The sequence below is a fragment of the Ziziphus jujuba genome, chromosome 3 (genome assembly GCF_031755915.1).
Source record: "Ziziphus jujuba cultivar Dongzao chromosome 3, ASM3175591v1".
NCBI classification, from domain to species: Eukaryota; Viridiplantae; Streptophyta; class Magnoliopsida; order Rosales; family Rhamnaceae; genus Ziziphus; species Ziziphus jujuba.
Window position 1 is genome coordinate 31,397,474 of NC_083381.1, and position 19,358 is coordinate 31,416,831.

Here is a 19,358-nt window from a genome sequence, read left to right on the forward strand (position 1 = left end):
CGAAAGAAAAAGTAACACATATATCACAGACATCCTCAAAAGGACATACCTAGAGACCAAAAATCAGATTTAAATCCATACAGAATACCTGCAAGCAATTCAGGATACGTGTAATTGGGAATTCCAACCACCTGCACACGGTGTATAAATAAATTAATTTTATAGAAAAACAGATAGGGATGGACAACCATATATAATAAGCACCTAGAATGATTCTTCTATATTAAGCTTAAATGGTCTGACCACCACCAAACAGAATGATTCAGTAATGGCAACATCTAGACATTTTGCTACTTGCTGTTCTGTATGACAACCCACATATAAATGGCTTTGACATGTAATACCAATGTCATAGACCAAAAAATAAGTTAAATAACTTTTCCTAATGATTCATCAAAAAAAAGAAAATCCTAATTCATAGAAGTAATGTTTATCAAGATAATACATGAAAAGAACATACAGTCCGACATGATTAAAGCTTCTCACTAATTCTTAAGCTGATTATTGTTTATTCACAGTACATACATAATTGAATGTAAACAGAAACAAAAATGAGATTACCTCCTCTGGAAAATATGCCCCATTTGACTTTTTCATCAACGCAGCCCTATAAAGTGTAAAGGATAACAATGCAAGTAAGACTGAGTATTCACATATTGTAATGATAATAATGCAACAGAATCAGCATGATGAAGTCTTTCTTTTTCTTGTTTTCATTTTTGGGTAGTAGAAGTCTTAATATCCTGATCACCAGTAAGTATAACTAAGTAACTAACTCACACCAACCATTTGATCAAATATCAAATGGCTGGCATTCATTTTAGAATGAAAGTTTTTAGCTGTGGGTAAATTCTGCATTTATCAGTCAGTAGGAGATAGAGATTCAAAAAATAAATAAATAAATAAATAAATAAACAACAACGACAATCAAAACACATGGTTGATTATTGATTCCAATCTCCCCAAATTTATACACACTGCATACTAAACCACTCCTCAATATTAAGGTTGTCACAACGTCACCTAGCACTCTGACCATGAAAAACCAAACTCCATTAAACATACAGGGACAAACAGAATATTTCATCAAAGCACAAATAAACGCATAAATGAAATTCATAACCAGGAAAAAAAAAAAAAATTCCAACTAACAATGACATGAGGAATACATATGGGAAAAGAAAGAAATAGTAGAATATATTGAGATGGTAAGTAATTACTTCCAGTTTGGACCTCAGCAACCATTTCATTTCCATTTACAGTTAAAATCCCCCATTTCTGAGGAACCAAACAGAGGGTAATTTTTCTTTTACAGTAAAGAATCCCCATTTTCTCAAGACGTTGAGACTTGGGGTTTGTTTTATTTTTTCTTCGCCGAGGTCTCTCCCTTCGACTCCGACGACCCCGATTCCCCTCTCCACAACCCAAGTCCGATATATCCTCCTTTACCTCCGTCGTTCCAAGTACTTCGCCGCCCTATTATCCGACCGGTGGCTCTCGATTTCTTCCCCCATGGCCCAAGAGTTGCTGTTCGAGGATTGCGAGAGGGAATTATGAATCTCATACACCTTTTGCCGTGGGAAGCGTGAACCTAAACAAGATTTGGATGACGACTATGGAAACAATGTCGTCCAATCCAATATCTATGTCGTCCATTTTACTTTGATAATTTATTTAGTGTCGTATAATACTGTCCTAATAATTATAATTAACCTGTAAGGGACATTCAATCAAGCAAATTTTTAGCATGGATTAATTTATTATTATTATTTTTTTAATGGATTATCTAATTTTAATCAAGTATACTCCAATCGAGCGTTTTAAACAAACTCAATTGTTTTAAAATTTAAGTATTGAATTCTAAATTAGTTTATGCACTTTGGGTAAAATTAAAAATAAAAAAAAAATAAAAATTGGAGTGTATGGTACTCCACCAATGAGTATGTGGTATTTCTATATATTTGTGAAAGGAAAATATGGGGGTATTCAGACAATACCATAGATCTCCTTCTATACTTTACATTAATTTTGGAGTTGGCCAAACTAATTATTGGAACAGATATCTTCCTTTCTTGAAATTTACGATTGATTTTCAGTAATTGGAAGCAATGATGACGGTTTTGGCATGGGGATTAAACAGTTGAAAACATAAGAAAATAAAAAGAACTCTTAAGTAGCGGCCGAGATCGTAGTCAAGATGGCAACAGCCTTTCTAGCTAACCCATCCCTGTCTATATTCGAGCATGACTGTGGACAGAAGCAACCAAAAACAAAGTCCAACCAAAATATCCCTTTTTTTTTTTTTTTTTTTTTTGGGTGAATAAGTAAGATATCCCTTTGTTCCTGAAAAAAAAAAAAAAAAAAAAAAAAAAAAAAAAAAGGAGGAGGAAAATATCGCTTGTATTCTGCGAAAAAAAATGTTTTAGGGAGAGTACTTTTATCAAGTAAAAAGGAGTAGTAGCTCATGAACCTAGTGCTATACGTTAAAATTCTTTAATTACTACATATACATAGGAGCTAAAAACCTACATTTTTAACGATCAAATTAATAATTAATTAACAAAAGAAATTTAAAAAAAAAAAAAAAGGAAAATCAACTTTGCTACTCAAAAGTCAAATACAAATTAATCTGGCACAAAAAGTGTGATTATATATATATATAATATTCTTATAAGTTGATAAGACAAACCAAAATTTTGTAAACAAACGCAACATCAATGGGTGACTACCATGCAAATGACAAAGCCCAAATATCTATTTCTTCATTAATTTCTTTTTTTTTTTTTGGGGGGGAGTAAATTAAATTTGCTATTCTCGTTTCATCCCTACGGACACATCTTTGACTCCAATAATGCCTTCAATAATTTCAACGCCTACAATATTTATACATACAAATAACAACATATATACTAATTTCAACATATACTTTTAGACCTTTAATAAACAAATCAAAATATAAAAGAATTATTCTAACCTCATCCATGCCAATTGAAACCGTCTTCTCCTCAAGATCACCAATCACCATAACATTGAAGGAATAAAGCATAGTAATGCTAGAACTTGTAGACATTCACTTCACTTTCAAATCGGACCCATATAAGTCACCACACTTTTCACATACCCTCCTTGATTACCAGAAGATGAACCCCCTTGTAGTGCGCCAGGGGCAGCAACATAGGTCATCTCATCAACCGTATAATTACCTGGCAACTTGGAGGATGGAGTTTGTCTTACTTCAAAAACTGTTCATTCTAAAGCTAATGAATTAAGGAATGAGTTCAAATTAGAGAACCTACCATGGCATTGCTTGAGAGGATGTTGACTACGGTGGCAGTGGGCAACTAGAAAATTGTGAAGAGAAAATCAACAAGCCCAGATGACATATGCAAATTTAGTTTTTATCATGGAATTTACTTCTTTAATCATACTAATGAAATCATCTACTCTATCAAATTATTTATTAAGTGCACAAATATCATTATTTGGTTGATTTATATTTAATTATATTAATATATTTAAAAATTGATTTATCCATATCTAAGTTATATTAAAATGTTGAACAATTACATAATGGTATATATATATTTGATAAACGAATTTAGTTCCTCTAAGATTGCTCTCCTTAATTCTAATATTAGATTCTTAGCTTAAAAAAATGTTAAATTCTTAGTTTTAAAATAAATATTAATTTGATCAATGCTAATCTTCATTGATGAAACACTACTACATTTACATACTTTATAAATAAATAAATAAAAACAGAAGAAGGAAAGAGAAGTCTTTACACGGTATTTAAACACACATAAGTCTAAATATGCCAAAAGCTGTCTGAAAAAGATACTACAGCTTAATTTGCAGCTTCTTTTTTTTCTCTTCCTTTTTATTTTCGATTTGAAGTCACTAAATTTGTTGCCCTTTTAATTTTATTAACTAACTTACCCTTAGCTATATATCCTGCGCATAAATCTGCAGTCAAATTCCAAAATTATGGAGCCATCCCAAATTAACAATTACGGAGATATGTTTAGCAGCAATCAAATAGCATGTTTTGTTGACGACACCAATGTGTATCGTGGAAACTTGAAGAAAATCTCACTACAACACCGTTAAATGGTGCCATCTTTATACTTAATCCGACTACAGGGAAGCTCTTCCTTAAGGTCATCCACAAAAAAACGAGTGGGAAGGACAGAAACGTCTTGGTCAGTTGGCAAAGCTGAAAAAAGCTCAAAAAGTTGCTGCTCTTGTGTGGTCTCTGTCTGTCGAGCAACAGCCTAAGCAAATCGTTGCCACTCGTAAAGTAATGCTTAATCATTTGGAGGTTCTCTTGCTTGATTTCCCCAACACTGTTATAAAAGCCGCAAGTGATGATCAGCTGCATCTTCCATTCCAGGCTTTCTTGAGAATTGAGAAATTTGGTGATCTTATTTTAAACGCTACAGCGTCAAAGGCTGATACGGAGGACCCACATGATGATGATGAGATGTTTCTCAATTTCAACATTTATGATGAGTGGTTGAAGAATATTTCATCATATGCTGCATTCTCTAGACTCATTCTCATATTGCAAGCACTTCACGTGAACCGTGAGAAGGCTATGATGTTACTGAGGCCAGCTGACATTTCAACTGTTACCGAACCACACAACTTTTGGCCCTCTCTAACCAGTCATCAATGGGTCGAGCTTGAGCTTGCTCCAAGGAAAAATCTCATATTCTCTGACTCTGGCTCTGGCTCTGTCAACAACAACAACAAGATGCTTTTTAAGCTCCAGTTACACAACAAACCCAACAAGTAGCAGAGACTTCTTAGAATTTCTTCTTTAAATGGGTCATCTGTGGCACTGGCGATGAGCCACAGCGCGGATTATGTTGGAGATCTTAGAAATTGTGTGGTTTTCTTCTTTTTTTTCTATTTTATTTTAATTTATTTTTTGTTTTTATTTTGTTCGGAGGAAATGTTTGTAGTTCCACTTTTTTCGGGGGAATTTTTTTTTTCATATTTCTTAATAAATTCAATATATAGACTACATTATAATTTAATTAGCTGTCCAAAAAAAAATTTACTTTATCATATTACATTTTAAATTAAAATATTAAAATAATTAGCATTAATTGGTATGTCAATACCATCATGGCGACAAACAAATAGCAAAACTGATGAGGATTGGAATAGAGATTTTCAAAGTGTAGTGAAAAGAGATTGAAATGCGAATCATTCCGAAGCATTTTCAAATTAACAGGCCTAAATGCCGCTTCTTTCAGAAAGTGAACGATTACTGAACATACTTATTAAAAAGTCAGTCTTAAATTACTCCTATTTCATATGAAAAGCTTCAATTGAATAATAGTCTTGAAAACAACAAATTTAAAAAAGTTTAAATGGTTATTCATACTCTTTTTTAATCATATTTGCATTGCATATGTTTTGCTTTTATATATTGTTAAATTAATAATGTAGTGTAGTGATTATATATTTGCATATATTTATAGGTAAGGTACATTATGTCCTATCTATGTCTACTTTTTTATTGAGAGGCAAGGCAATATCAAGTTTTGAATCTTATTCAGGGAAAGATAGTTTTATTGTGGTGATATTAAAAATCTTTCGGGCATGTATACATTGTTTCCTTGTGAATGATATTAAAAATCTGTCAGGCATGTATAGTGATTTAATTGTGTTTTTGCTTTTAGGGAGTCACATAATATGGCTCATATTTTGGCTCAACATGCTGTAAAGTTGGACTCTTTTGGCTCCTGGCTAAAAGTTGGTCCCCCATGTGCACTTTTTCTTGGAACAAGCAATTGAGGATGATTTTTGTTTTTCTGTTGGTTTTTAATAAAATTAGTTTCTTTTGCCAAAAAAAAAAAAATATATATATATATATATGTGTGTGTGTGATGTGTGTACTTTTTTTCCCTTAAAAAAAAAAAAGGGGTATGCGTTTTCTTTTTTTTAAAAAAAAAAATTGTGTTATTACGTTTTCGATTAATATTTACTTATTTATTTGGTATCATCGGTGATTCGCTAGAAAAAAATATATATAATAATAATAATAATAATAATAATAGAAGTCTTCTATAATTTTGAATCCTGGCCAGGTAAACCAATTTCGGTATACACAACATCTCTACAGGGTCTCGTTCATTACTATTATTAATGTGTCATCTCACGGAGCTTATTTGGACACTCAGATGGAAGTATGTCAAAAAAAAAAAAAAAAAAAAAAAAAAAAGGAGGCAATAAATCATTCGTAATCATTAATCAACCATTATACATACACGCACTCTTTGTAGTCATTTGGAAAAATGTAGTGCATGAATGAAATTAAGCCACCTTTAATTTTAATTTCCTAAGAGTTTTTAATAAATTTTTATTGGTTTAACTGGTTTTGTTTTGAGGGTGCCAAAGTAAATGAACTACCTTTCTCATTTTGTTCCAAATGCAGCTAGCTAATTTGTACTTTATTTTAAAATAAAGCTAGTTTTTCATTTTTTTTATTTTTTAAAAAACTGCTCTATATCTTATGAACTTTTCAATGACCATCTCAAGGCCCTATTTAGGTAATAATTTTTATTTATTTATTTAGTCTGGCTATGTATCATATTTAAATAGTGTTGGAAAATATTGGCATTAGAAACCAAATTAATGATTGTAATGATTATTTTAATAGTTTGTTAATTGGTTTTTAATTTGAAAATTATAAGATTTGAATGAATTTATAATGACCAATTAAATGTTGACATTTGTAATGATCTATGAAATTGCGAAAATTTAATGGCAACAAAAATCATATAAAATAACATATTAAATCCCCAGCTATAATTGAGACCTATAAATAGCCGAGCCCCTTTATTGTAAAAGTGAGAAAAAAAGCATAGTAAAAAAAGAGCAGCAGAAGAAATTCTGTAGTTTTCTTCTTATATCACTTAAATATTTTTACAGATGTCTAAGAGTTTTCATTGTGGTGGAGTTCAAATAATTTTAAGTTTTTCGAAAAGAGCTCAGAGATGTAATAATTGAAATTCCTGTTAGTCCATTATATTCCGATGAGGGACGAATATGTATTAAAGATAATGTGTGGAACAAATGTTTCTGATCCAAAGTTTAAATCCTATATCCTAATCTCATTATACCGGGTTTTTTTTTATTTATATTTATGTTTATTTTTGTTTTGTTCAGATTATTGTTGTAAAAGGTATTAGATTTTTGTATTTTATTTTTTACAAGCATATTGTAAATATAGCTTGATATTTGAAATTTATTTATGCTCCTGTCTTTGCTTTTTGTTTATGCCGTTGTCTTTGTTTTAAAGGAATTTAAATTACCTTTATGCCTTTATTTAAGTCAAATTAATTTTAGAATTCTTTTTATTCATATATACTTTTACAACTTAATTTGAAAACTTAAAAGGTTTTTCTAATACTTTCAATTAATTTTTATTTAAATTATGTGATAAGTTTTCCAGTTTGTATTAAAAATATGATACTTTTAATTGCATAAGCTTTCTAAGTGAATTATATATTTGACAAATATATCTAATTGCATATATTTGAAAAATTATAATATATTTACTTGAAAATATTTGATAAATTATAATACATTTTAATGCATTGAGTAAAATATATTTGATAAATTATAATTTGGTTAAAAAAACTTATCTTATTAAAATCACCATATAGTTTTTTTTTCAAACTATATAATTATCACTTAGTTTAAATAAAATTAATTAAAATTTAGATTAAAAAAACTTTGAAATTTTCAAATTAATTATTGTAAAAAAATTGAAAATAATTTAACTTAAATAAAAGTATAATGATAATTTAAACTTTTTCAAAAAATATAGATGATATTATTAGAAATCCGATGAATTTTTTTGTATTTATTTAAAATGTCATGGAGTGCAAATGAAATATTTCCATACTTTTAATATAAAAATATTATATAAATATTTTTAAAAAATACTTTATATTGAATTTTGTTTGGCAAAACCCATCGATGCCAATGTGATAGTGTAATAACTAGTTATTTTTGCTATTACTATTTTCCTGGGGGATAAGTGAGGTAATTATTTCTTTTTTTCTTTTTTTCTTTTTTTTCCTATTTACAGGCAATAATATACATACATATATATTTTTGACAGGCAATAAGATAAAAAAAGATATATATAGCGACATGGGTCATTGAGCTTTTTTATGATCGAAAATATCATGAATAATTGTAAATAAACATAATGATAAAAGACATCAAACAAACACCAATAAAATTAAGTTCTAAAATTAAAAAAATAAAACGATAGTTCTAACATAAATCCGATCAAATAAAAATCCAAGACATATATAAATATATATATACACAGAATCCAAATAAATTATAATAAATTATAATCACAAAGCAATAAGAAAACCAGGGCATTCCCCAAGATTAACAGAAATGAGATAATGAACGTACTGAAGAAGTTGGAGTTGTATGTCTGCGGGTATTTGAGAAGATGAAGGTGAAAAAATAAGAAATAAAAACAAAACTAGGTACAGAGCGAAAGAATTGTGATCAAAAGCTTTAAGAATTTGGATCTATTTGAAGGAGGAAAGGCTGTAAAATACGAGATGAGATGGAGAAGGAACGGTGAAAAATAAGACGTTTATGTACGAAAGATGAAAATCTCTTTGTCATTACGAATGTATATAAAATCTTTCTAAATGATATCAATCCAAATCTATAGAGAAAGAAAGACATATGCCTCCCCCATGTTCTGCCAATTTGAAAGAGTACAAATTTTTAAAAACTGAAACATCCCTCAAAAATATCTAGCTGAACTTTATCTTCCAAGACGACCCTCATAAGTCATCCACTCTTTCATTATTATGGGTATTTTTCTTACATATCTTCGTCTTCCTCCATCTTCTCTTTCTTTATCCTCAACCTACTTTGAAAATAATTTAACTTAAGAGTATAATGGTAATTTAAACTTTTTAAAAGAGTATGGATGATATTATTAAAAATCTATAGATGTGTTTGTCTTTGTCTAAAATCTAATGAGGTGTAAATGAAATATTCCCATACTTTTAATACTTTAACCTAAGCTAATTGGATTCTTATGCAATAATTCTTATACCCTTAAACTGTCAATTCAAACGGGATCAAGTTTATGGCAAGAGCTACTGTTGAATTATTAAAAAAATTAGGGTTAAGTTTGATAGTGGCCAAATCGCTCCAGTTAATATTAACCCTTAATATTAATTCCACATTGATTGAAGATGGCCAAGTTATAAATTGAAATTATTAATCTTACGTTAGAAGTACGTGGAATTACTTAGCCATATTTTCTTATATAAATTGAACCTCTATTGGCTTTGAGGATCTACACACACCTATCTATATAACTATAACATAATAAACTATTTAGTTTATTTTTATTTTAAAATCTATTATAGCTAGTCAAATGTTCTTAAATTATTTAATTTATTTTTATTTTAGAATTTACTGTAGTTAGTCAAGTGTTTTTAATTGAAAATTTATTTTTAAAGTCATTTGATATTAAAGACAAACGTGATTTGTTAATTATTATGTTCTCCATGATTAACAATTGCTTGGGCAATTTTGATTTATTTGGCACACTTTTTTTTTTTTCTTTAAATCATTATAGATTCAAAATGACTCATCAACATATTAAAAAGATAACAAAAACAATTTGTGTATGAGTACGTGCTTTTTTTTTTTTTTTTTTTTTAATTCACCCAGATTAAAGGTCACCATTTCATGTTTATGTCAGATAAGTATCTTTAATTTTCTTATCCATCTCTTTATGAAATGTTTGAAAAGGGTTAATTCTTAACAGGTTCTACATGTTGATCTTCTGCGCCTCGCCATATGTTTTTGTAATATGTTCTTAGGTGCATTTTTTACTCTTTGATAGTTGAAAGCAAGTATTTCTTGATACTCTGATATGTTAGTACTATGTGTTTGAAGTTATATTTGAACAAAAGGACAAATCCCATCGAATTTCACTTAAAACTCTCATCATTCTCAGCACCAAACCCATGTGATATCCTTAACAATTTTATTAATTAGCATCATGAAATTCATAAAAAAAAAAAAAAAATCTTGAAATTCTTTTATTATCAATCTTACATCACACACGGATTCTTTTCCCAAAAAAAAAAAAAAAAGGTTTAATGTTAAGCAACGTAAATTCTAATATTAATCATATGGTAACAAAATTCATTCATAACACAATTCCCCCTTTTTTTTTTTTTTTTTGGTACATAAAAATAACCAACAAAGCCAATGAAATAGTATAAAAAAAGTCAACAACATAAAATGCAATAAAAGGAGAAGAAAGAAAGCCATATTTTTCTCAAAGGTGCAATGGATGAATGTAAAGCCACATTTTCTTAAAGGCGCAATGATGAATGTGACCGAAAGTGAAAGGCAAGGTGGAATGATAAAAAAATAATAATAATAAATGAAAAATGATTTAGGAGAGTGGAAGATGAAAGGACAAAGTAGAGAGACCAATAAAAACTAATAACAACAAATCTCATGATTACAAAATTTGGAATATATCATGATAAAATCTAAGCAAATCTTTCATGTAACTTTTTAAATACATAAATAGCCTTCAAAATTAAAAAGGTATTTTTTAAAAAAAACATAAATACTCTTGAAAAACGCTTGTACTGAGTTGTTTTTCCCGAAATTGTCCTTAGAGCTATTTGGTATTTTATTCTAGATAATAGTAGATATGGACCCAAAAATAAAAAACACATGATTTCACTTTATCCATTCGACTGACACCCACAAACCACATAAATCAAACTAGAAAAGTAAGAAGCCCTGTGTCCCTTCCAAACCCATTCGTCTGTTCACACGCAGACCACAGGGCATCATAAACAGTTAACAGCGGCTTCACCCACAGATCACGGTAACCTATTCTTCTTCCTGATTCTCAGGTAATTAATGCTAAATTTCTTCTACTATTCTTCTTTCACAAATCTCTTGGATTTTAGAAAGTAACTCTTTGCATGAAATCAATTTTCATGCATTAATTAATGCATGGTGTAATTTTAATAGTACAGTTTGTTTGTATTGAAACAAATGGAGGCTAGAGAGAGAGAGAGAGAGAGAGAGAGAGAGAGAGAGAGAGAGAGAAATTAAGTAGCTATCAAGCAAGAAATCATAATCTACTAGATTGACAATTGAGATTAAAAATTAAGAGAAATAAAAGCAAATTTCTGCGCTATATATATTTCAAATTAAGTTTATGACTTATGAAATTAATGTCATGTATCATTGTTGTTGTTTTTTTAGTAATAGTATCATTATTGTTGTTGTTAGATATTTTATAGATGATGATCAATGTGAAGCAGACAACCATGGTGAAGCCGGCGGGGGAGACGCCTCGGCGAGCACTATGGCTTTCTAACATCGATGTGGTAGTTCCTAGCACGCACACCGTTAGTGTCTACTTCTACAGACCTACCTTAACAACCGGGTCATCAAAAAACTTCTTCGACCCGAACATACTCAAGCAAGCACTTAGCAAGGTCCTCGTGCCCTTCTATCCCATCGCTGGCAGACTGTCACGTGACCACAACGGTCGAATTGAGATCGATTGTAATGCTGAGGGTGTCCTTTTCGTCGAGGCCGAAACCATCTCCGTCATCGATGATCTTGGCGACTTCGAACCAACGCCTGAGCTTCGGAAGCTCATCCCCTCAGTTGATTACTCTAGTGGGATTCATTCATATCCTCTTTTACTTTTACAGGTATACATATAATCTTATAAGCAGTTTTGAGGTGGGCGAGTTCGCCCATTGAATGGTGGGTTACACATGCTCCTCAGTACTTGGTGAAATGTCTGTTGTCCATTTTATATACAAAACAATAATGTATATTTGGGTTTTACACTTTTTTTTTTTTTTTTTTTTTTATGTATGTACAAGCAGGTTACGTACTTTAAATGTGGAGGTGTTTCACTTGGTGTAGGAATGCAACATCACGTAGCAGATGGATTCTCTGGACTGCGCTTTATAAACATTTGGTCCGATATAGCTCGCACAGGTCTTGATGTTGCATTAATTCCAGTACCTTTTATAGAAAGGACACCATTTCGTGCCCGAGAAAAACCCAAACCTTCTTTCCAACATATCAAATTCCAACAACCTCCTCTAAAAATTGATGATCAAAACACTTGTACAACGGCCTCCATTTTCAAACTGAGTCCAAATTACATTAATAGACTCAAAGCCAAGTTTAAGGAAGAATACGACAGCCATAATAAAATCCGCTACACAATGTTTGAGATGTTAACTGGTCATGTTTGGAAATGTGCCTGCAAGGCTCGTGCACTTGCTGATGACCAAAAGACCATATTATATATTCCAGTGGATGTGAGATCTAGAATGCAACCAAATCTCCCACCTTCTTACTTTGGCAATGGGATTTTTGGTACCTCACCAATTGCTTATGCTGGCCATATTCTATCCAATCCGACGTGGTACGCTGCCACATTGGTTCACTATGCTATAGAACGGATTGACGATGATTATGTAAGATCAGCCATTGATTTTCTTGAGCTTCAGCCTGATATTCCTGCCATTGCTCCTGGACGAAATGCTTTCAGGTCTCCTAATCTTGTTGTTGTGAGTTGGGTTCGATTGCCTATCTATGATGCTGATTTTGGATGGGGCCGACCCATTTACATGGGCCCTGGAGGGATTGGGAATGATGGTCATGCGTACATTTTGCCAAGTCCAACTAATGATGGAAGCTTAATGTTGGCGATTGCCTTGCGATCTCAAGTCATGGAAGCGTTTGAGAAGTTGTTTTACGAAATATGAGGGTGATGATGAAACTAAACTTGGATTTGTTTAGTGGGGTCAGTAAAGAAGCTTTTGCTCTAGTTAGTGTGTGAAGTTTGTAAATTATATGTTTCTACTTTTGTTATCAAAATTATAATAATAGTAAATAATAATATTAAAAGTATCCAGTCAGACCGGAAGTGTCAATTTCCAGTCGCCATATGTTTTTTTCTTAGCAATTTCTATTAGTGTAATGAATGCCTATGCAAGATCGAGGAGCTAATAAATAAATAAACTAATGTGGTGCAAATTTATTTTTTCCCTTGCATTTTATTCCCCTTCTATATTTTATTATTCTCACTTTTTTTTTTTTTTCCTTAAGCAATTATAGCAGTAATTGAAGACAATAAGATGTCGAATATTGTAAGATTTATATTACCAGGGTCATTAATGAAGATGATTGAATCCCCCTTGGCTAAAAGGTGTGACTTTATAATAATAATTGGGGATTTTGGTATCAATGTCTCCTTCAATATTGAATTAGCACAAAAACGTAAAGGTTGTAAATGATGCAACTTTAGTCCAAAATCTTAACATTATGATTTTTTTCACTATAAGGTGAAATCATATAACAGTAGACCATAAATTTTTATTTTTGTTATTAAAATTATAAATAAATATCTATAACAAAGAGAAAATGGCAATGAAACACCAATAATTATGAATAATTTTGTACATACTCTAATTCTTTTTCCTTTTTTTTTTTTTATAGAGTACATAAAAAAAAAAAATTGAGATATTTTACATACAAAAGTGTAAATTTACAAATCTAACAGATTTGTCCCTTTGTGTTAACATAGTTGGGATGATTACACCTGGTGCTAAATACCCCTCCCCAAATTATAAAAAATTTAATATAATTATTTATTAATTTAATATCGAAGAATTAATTTTATTCTAATTTATATTTTGAGCAAAGTCTTACAGGGCTAACTAGCCCATCTTTTAAGAAAGTGGGCCTCCAACAAGCAGACCCATTTTCTGTCAGCCCGAGTTTAAAAACCCTAAAGTCAGAAAACCCTAAAGGCAAGTTTGATTTGGCAATTTTGGCATCGGTGCGGCACGGAGATCTCTCTGGTACTTTTCTCTCTCTGTTGCTCTCCATTATAATGTAATATTTATTAATCTGTTTTTTCTTATAAAGCTTTTTGGTTTCTATGAATTAGGGTTTTTGGTGGTTTGTGGATTTGTGATCTGGTAGAAGTGAGAACAATGTCAGTGTCTGTTGGAGAGTTTGCCTGCAGCTATGCTGTTATGATCCTCCAAGACGATGGCATTCCCATTACCGTATCCTTTCGTTAATATTTATACCTTCTATTTTGCGTTGCATTGTTTGTTTCTACCTTCTGGATTTGAAGAACTGGAATTAGTTTCAGTCCAATAGATGTGTATATTGCTGTTCTTATTTTGTAAAAAATAAAAATAAAAAAATAAAAAAGAAATCATTGTTTAATTTTGTAATTATGATTGTTTCGAAGTTACATTGAGGTTCAAGCATTCGCATTAACATTGAATTTGCCTTTTTTTTCTTCTTTTTTTTTTTTTTTTTTGGGGTGGTTAGCTGTAGTTAATCTTTCGTTTGGAAGATGGGTTGCGTTTTTTTTTTTTTTTTTTTTTTTTTTTCCCAATAAACTTTTTTTTATCATGGGAAGTTAATTAGATTTTGAGTCTTTTGCTTTCAGATTACTTGCTCTGTTTCTATCTTTCACTCTCATTGATTTTTTTCCTTAGAGGTGGGTCTGTAATTGTTAGTTTTGATCCCTAAAATGGGATTCAACATTGTTTTTTATGCATTTAGAAAGATGGTTCCCCCCTTAATTCTTTTCAATAGGCGGAGAAAATTGCAGCCCTTGTGAAAGCCGCCAATATACAAGTGGAATCGTACTGGCCGAGCTTGTTTGCTAAGCTTGCAGAGAAGCGTAACATTGAGGATCTTATATTGAATGCCGGAGCCGGTGGCGGTGGTGCTCCTGTTGCTGCTGCTGCACCAGCAGCTGGTGGTGGTGGCGGCGGTGCTGCTGCTCCTCCACCTGAGGAGAAGAAGGTAATTAAGGAATTTTACAATCTAGAGCAAACATGTTTCTGCAGGCTGCAATACTTTTTAAGGATTTGAAAATCTAATTGACATGTTCTTTTTTTTTTTTGGTTTTGGGTATTTTACAGGAAGAGCCAAAGGAGGAAAGTGACGATGATATGGGATTCTCTTTGTTTGATTAGGAGCTCCTTTCAGTATGATGTTATCCTTTGTGTTTCTAATATTTCTCGAGAGTTGTTACCTTTATTGATGTATTAGGCTTTTATCTTTTATTGATTAGAATTGTATGCACTCGTTTCTGACAAATTCTTCGCAGATCATCTGCTTTTGAAGATTTTGTAATTGAGCATTTTGATACATACAAAGTTTCGAGACCAGTTTTGCTTCCTTCACTCTTGAATTTTGAAACGTGGTTTGATTTCGTTGTTCTTGTTGATATGAGTAATGGTTATTTGAATGCTGCACCACCCTGCATACATTTTGATTTTGTCATACTTGTTTAGGACCAATAGCATATTGTTTTAGGTATGCGATGTCTGAAGCTTTTGTTTTTTTTTATTTTTATTTTTTTGTTTTTGTTTTTGTTATTATTATTCTTTTTAATCTTTTTATATGTTTTTTTTTTCCTTGTTTTAATAAAATATGAAGAAATAAATAGTTTCTTAGTTGAATTTTTACCTGATTGTTATTTTTGAATGATGGTTAGTGGCCCCCAATTTTTTGAGATACCAAGTTCTAAAACAGAAGTGCTTGAATTGAAATGCCTGTTAAACACCAGTCTCCACTTAGCCAGTTTGTAGTAGCTTAGCTGCTTCATTGCAATTGCTAATGAAATTGAGTGTATAGCTGATCAGACAAGTTTCTTTCCATCAATCTGCACAAAGATGTTACAATTTTTTCTTCTCTTTGTTATGCGATTCCTTTCAAAGCAATGCATTGCACTCAAAAATTCATTTGAATTTTTGTTCCAACATTGATCCGTAAACCAAGGAGGAAGAGTAACGTAAAAACTACCTTTCAACATACCTTCCAAGTTACGTTCTACCTCATTTTCCTTTTCTTTAGTTCTTAAATTTTGATTTCAAAAACATCCGAGAAAGAAACAATTATGTTTTTAAGATCAAATCCAAACTGTCTAATGGATTAAGAAAAGGATTGTAACTTCCATTTATTCTAAACATGGAGGGAAAAAAAAATTTCCAAAAGAATATATAAGGGGAGGAGAAATCATGTTCATGAAGTCCTGCTTATGATTCAAAAGATATTTCGTCTGCCTCGGTTAAAGTCTTTCAATCTTTTCTTCACCATGTCCATCGACTTTTTACGAGCAGTTTCGTTTATTCCTGTTGTAGAAGGCTTCGAAAGAGGCCATAAAGGGGAGTCCTTGAATTTGTCGCAGCCACCAACCACCTTCTTGCAATCTACAGTGCGAGCTATGTTATTTCTGCCTTATCATAGCCAGGGTTCATGAATTTTTCTCAGGCTGACTAATCTATGGAAGGTTCCTCTAAAACTTCATTCCCTATACGCTTCGCTCAACCTGGTAGTGTGAAACCTCTCGTCTGCAAAAGACTCTTTTAACATATTTGAACTTTGAACCTCTTGACATTGTCGCTAAGAACAGCCACCACTATAGAGTTCGACCCTGCTTCCAACCTTGTACAATGCATCCAAAGGCAGAGTTCGCTGTGATTCTATATAAATTTGTGTTCTTGTTTTGATTGGTTTATCCAAATAACACAATAAGTTGCCATAAATACATGAAGAATATGCTCTTGTAGGTCATCTCTTGTGGGAATAAATTTTCATTTTAATTAATTAATTTATTTTTCTAAATTTGATGAGTCTATTGCCCTTTTGCAATAGTCCAAATGATAATCATCATTTGTGATAACCAGATTGGAATTAATTAGGGAGGGCTTAGTCATATTTGTTGTATGTATGTGAGTTCTCTCTCCTATATTAGAGTTTTTTTTAATATCTTGTTTAGGAAGTGTTGAAAAGAAAAAAATTTCAAAATTTAATTTGTCTGGAAATTAGTTTTGAGAATTAATTTTTTTTTTTTTTGGTTACATTTGATTAAAAAAAAAATAAGAAGGTTAGGACTTGTAAATAATTAAATTTAATATGTATAATAAATTCAAAGTAAGTCTAAATTTTTAAAATGATATTTATATGAGTGATAACAATTTTCTCATATATTTTCCTACATAGATGGAAATTTAATTTCATGACACACACTTTTCTACTACAAAACAAACTTTCCAAACAGAAAAAAATCATCTTTTTTTTTTTTTTTTCCATGTAAATTAAATTCACACAAAAATTAGGATAATGTAGCCTAAGAGAATTTCTCATCTATCTTGCGATAGCAAGATAGCAAAATAAATGACAATGACCATTTGTGATGATGACTACTGGAAGTAATTAGGAAGGTGCTTCATCAAATTTATCATATGTATACATGAGTTATCTCTCCTATATCAAAGATTCCTTGGGAACTTATTATTACATGAAAAATATGCTTTCGTAAGTCATCTCTTATAGGAATAACTTTTCGTTTTAATTAATTAATTTATTTTTCTAAATGTGGCGAGTCTATAACCCTTGTGATAGTCCAAATCACAATAGCCCAAATGATAATGACCATTTGTGATGGCCCAATTGGAATTAATCAGAGAGGGGTTTAGTCAAATTTATTGTCTGTTTGCATGAGTCATCTCTCATATGTATATGTGCGTCATCTCTCTTATATCAGACAGAGAATTTTCATTTATCTTCGCTCTACTCATTTTCTTATCATTTTTAAGATATATTATATTATATATTTTTAAGATATATTACAGTATCCGATTGTAATAAAGAAAATTTTAAAAGTATGCAGTATAATATATCTTCATTTTTATCATCTTTCTTTCATATTATATTTATTAAAATTATAAAAGAAAATACAGTTGCCAAATAAATTTTTGTATTTAAATATATTATTACTAAGAAGTGTCTCATACTAAATTTCTGAATCCGGTTGTGATAAAGAAGTATTACCCAATGCAAAGAATTGTAATTAAAGGAATAATAATCTTTTATAATGCGAAATATAACTAAAGATAAATTCATGTTGATCATATATGCCCATTAATTCCTTCACTAATTCTCTATAAATTCATGTTGATTATATATGCCCATTAATTCCTTCACCAATTCTCTATGTTAGTGCACAAAAATAAAAATAAAGACAAATACGAAAAAACATTTCAAAGAAATCTTATCATCACTCTTTAAATTAATCAATCTTTTTTGTTTTATATTTACAAAGTTTTCCAATATCATCAATCACGTATAAATTGTATGATAACAACAAATAAAAAAGAAAAAAAAATCATTTTTGATCTCTTTCTTTGTTTGTATTTTTGGGTTTTTGTGGTTTTCCATTCTCTTTACATATCCATTTATAGACCCTTTCAAAAATGTCGAGAAGGATAAGCACACCAAACTGGAACCCCAGTCACAAACCCACCACCAAAACCAGTCTCTCCAACCGGAACTCCGATCGTCTCTGATGCAGCCGCAGCCACCGAACAAGACGAAGAACAACCATATTCTCCACCACCATGCACCTTCATTCTCACGGAAATGTTGATTATCCCATTCTTCTCACCTCTGCGATCCCTCAACCTATAGCTCAGGAAATGCAAGTAACTCTCCGGCACGTAACCACCGACGAAATCCGATACGGGAACCATCGCAGTCCCGACAACTTTGCTCCCGGACGAAGTCTTGCAGTGAACCTCCAATGTCAAAGCTCTTGCATGAGCCGGCAAGTCAAGTACGAGCTTCTCCTTCCATATCGGGAAGCTACTGCCTTCTTTATCGGTTTCGGTGCTCCGGAAGTCTCCGTTTTCTGTTCGGACAACAACGAAGGAGTTTTTCTTGATGGGTTTTCTGTCCATGCGTAGGTCTTCGCCGGACAACACCGTGACTTCGATTGTTCGAGATGTGGAAGCCGCCATAGGTTTGAAGAAAACAAATTAAGCTTTGTATATTGATCGAGAATATACTTGTTGAGAAAAGAAAATGATGCGTGTTGTTTGGTATCAGGGAAAATGTTCAAGGTTTGGAGAGAAAATTGGGTGGCCGGAGCGTTTATAACAAGGTTGTTTTGAGGAAGTTTGAAAGAAGGAAGAAAGAAAGAGAGACGTCATTTCTGCTTGTGTAATAACTTTGATTCAAATTGTTGACCAAACACGGTATAAAATTAATAATAATAATAATAAAAATAAAAATAAAATAAAAGAGGAAAAGTAGAGAAATCACGTGGAACTTGACCTTTAGTATTGAGATTTTAATTGGAGTACTCGGCCTCGGTGACAGTTGTTGAGAGCGACAGGAATTAAGTGTATTCTGTGGCAAGAACGTGGAAACTCAATCGTGGGTTTTGAATTTTTCAATTTTTACATCTG

At 31.4% G+C, this 19,358-nt stretch overlaps 3 protein-coding genes across 5 annotated transcripts; 2 read left to right on the forward strand and 1 right to left on the reverse strand.

Moving 5' to 3' along the window:
* The first annotated feature begins 10,772 nt into the window (after positions 1-10,772).
* On the forward strand, positions 10,773-12,987 carry LOC107423534 (shikimate O-hydroxycinnamoyltransferase). 3 transcript variants are annotated; one of them, XM_048477044.2, is made up of 3 exons: positions 10,773-10,952; positions 11,338-11,768; positions 11,949-12,987. In XM_048477044.2, the coding sequence occupies exons 2-3, from the start codon at positions 11,349-11,351 to the stop codon at positions 12,840-12,842; spliced, it is 1,314 nt and encodes a 437-aa protein (XP_048333001.2). In that variant the 5' UTR covers positions 10,773-10,952; positions 11,338-11,348; the 3' UTR covers positions 12,843-12,987. The 3 variants fall into 3 exon arrangements, with proteins under 3 accessions (XP_048333001.2, XP_048333002.2, XP_048333003.2); XM_048477045.2 differs by having other exon boundaries at positions 11,349-11,768; XM_048477046.2 differs by having other exon boundaries at positions 11,370-11,768.
* An 832-nt stretch (positions 12,988-13,819) lies between these two features.
* On the forward strand, positions 13,820-15,290 carry LOC107423521 (large ribosomal subunit protein P1). Its single transcript, XM_048477740.2, has 4 exons — positions 13,820-13,940; positions 14,030-14,150; positions 14,695-14,907; positions 15,027-15,290. Exons 2-4 carry the CDS (start codon positions 14,076-14,078, stop codon positions 15,078-15,080), a joined length of 342 nt encoding a protein of 113 aa, XP_048333697.1. The 5' UTR covers positions 13,820-13,940; positions 14,030-14,075; the 3' UTR covers positions 15,081-15,290.
* A 2,860-nt stretch (positions 15,291-18,150) lies between these two features.
* On the reverse strand, positions 18,151-19,047 carry LOC125423480 (BON1-associated protein 2). The gene has a single exon (XM_048477825.2). The coding sequence runs from the start codon at positions 18,906-18,908 to the stop codon at positions 18,360-18,362; it is 549 nt and encodes a 182-aa protein (XP_048333782.2). The 5' UTR covers positions 18,909-19,047; the 3' UTR covers positions 18,151-18,359.
* Positions 19,048-19,358: the final 311 nt, after the last annotated feature.

What these genes read in the sequence shown, in the direction of transcription:
- LOC107423534 (XM_048477044.2), top strand. Translation starts at nt 11,349, where the DNA reads ATGATGATCAATGTGAAGCAGACAACCATGGTGAAGCCGGCGGGGGAG. An exon ending in ATCCTCTTTTACTTTTACAG is followed by an intron (nt 11,769 to 11,948) that starts GTATACATATAA and finishes ATGTACAAGCAG; the next exon opens with GTTACGTACTTTAAATGTGG.
- LOC107423521 (XM_048477740.2), top strand. Translation starts at nt 14,076, where the DNA reads ATGTCAGTGTCTGTTGGAGAGTTTGCCTGCAGCTATGCTGTTATGATC. An exon ending in ACGATGGCATTCCCATTACC is followed by an intron (nt 14,151 to 14,694) that starts GTATCCTTTCGT and finishes TCTTTTCAATAG; the next exon opens with GCGGAGAAAATTGCAGCCCT. An exon ending in CTCCACCTGAGGAGAAGAAG is followed by an intron (nt 14,908 to 15,026) that starts GTAATTAAGGAA and finishes GGTATTTTACAG; the next exon opens with GAAGAGCCAAAGGAGGAAAG.
- LOC125423480 (XM_048477825.2), bottom strand. Translation starts at nt 18,908, where the DNA reads ATGGCGGCTTCCACATCTCGAACAATCGAAGTCACGGTGTTGTCCGGC.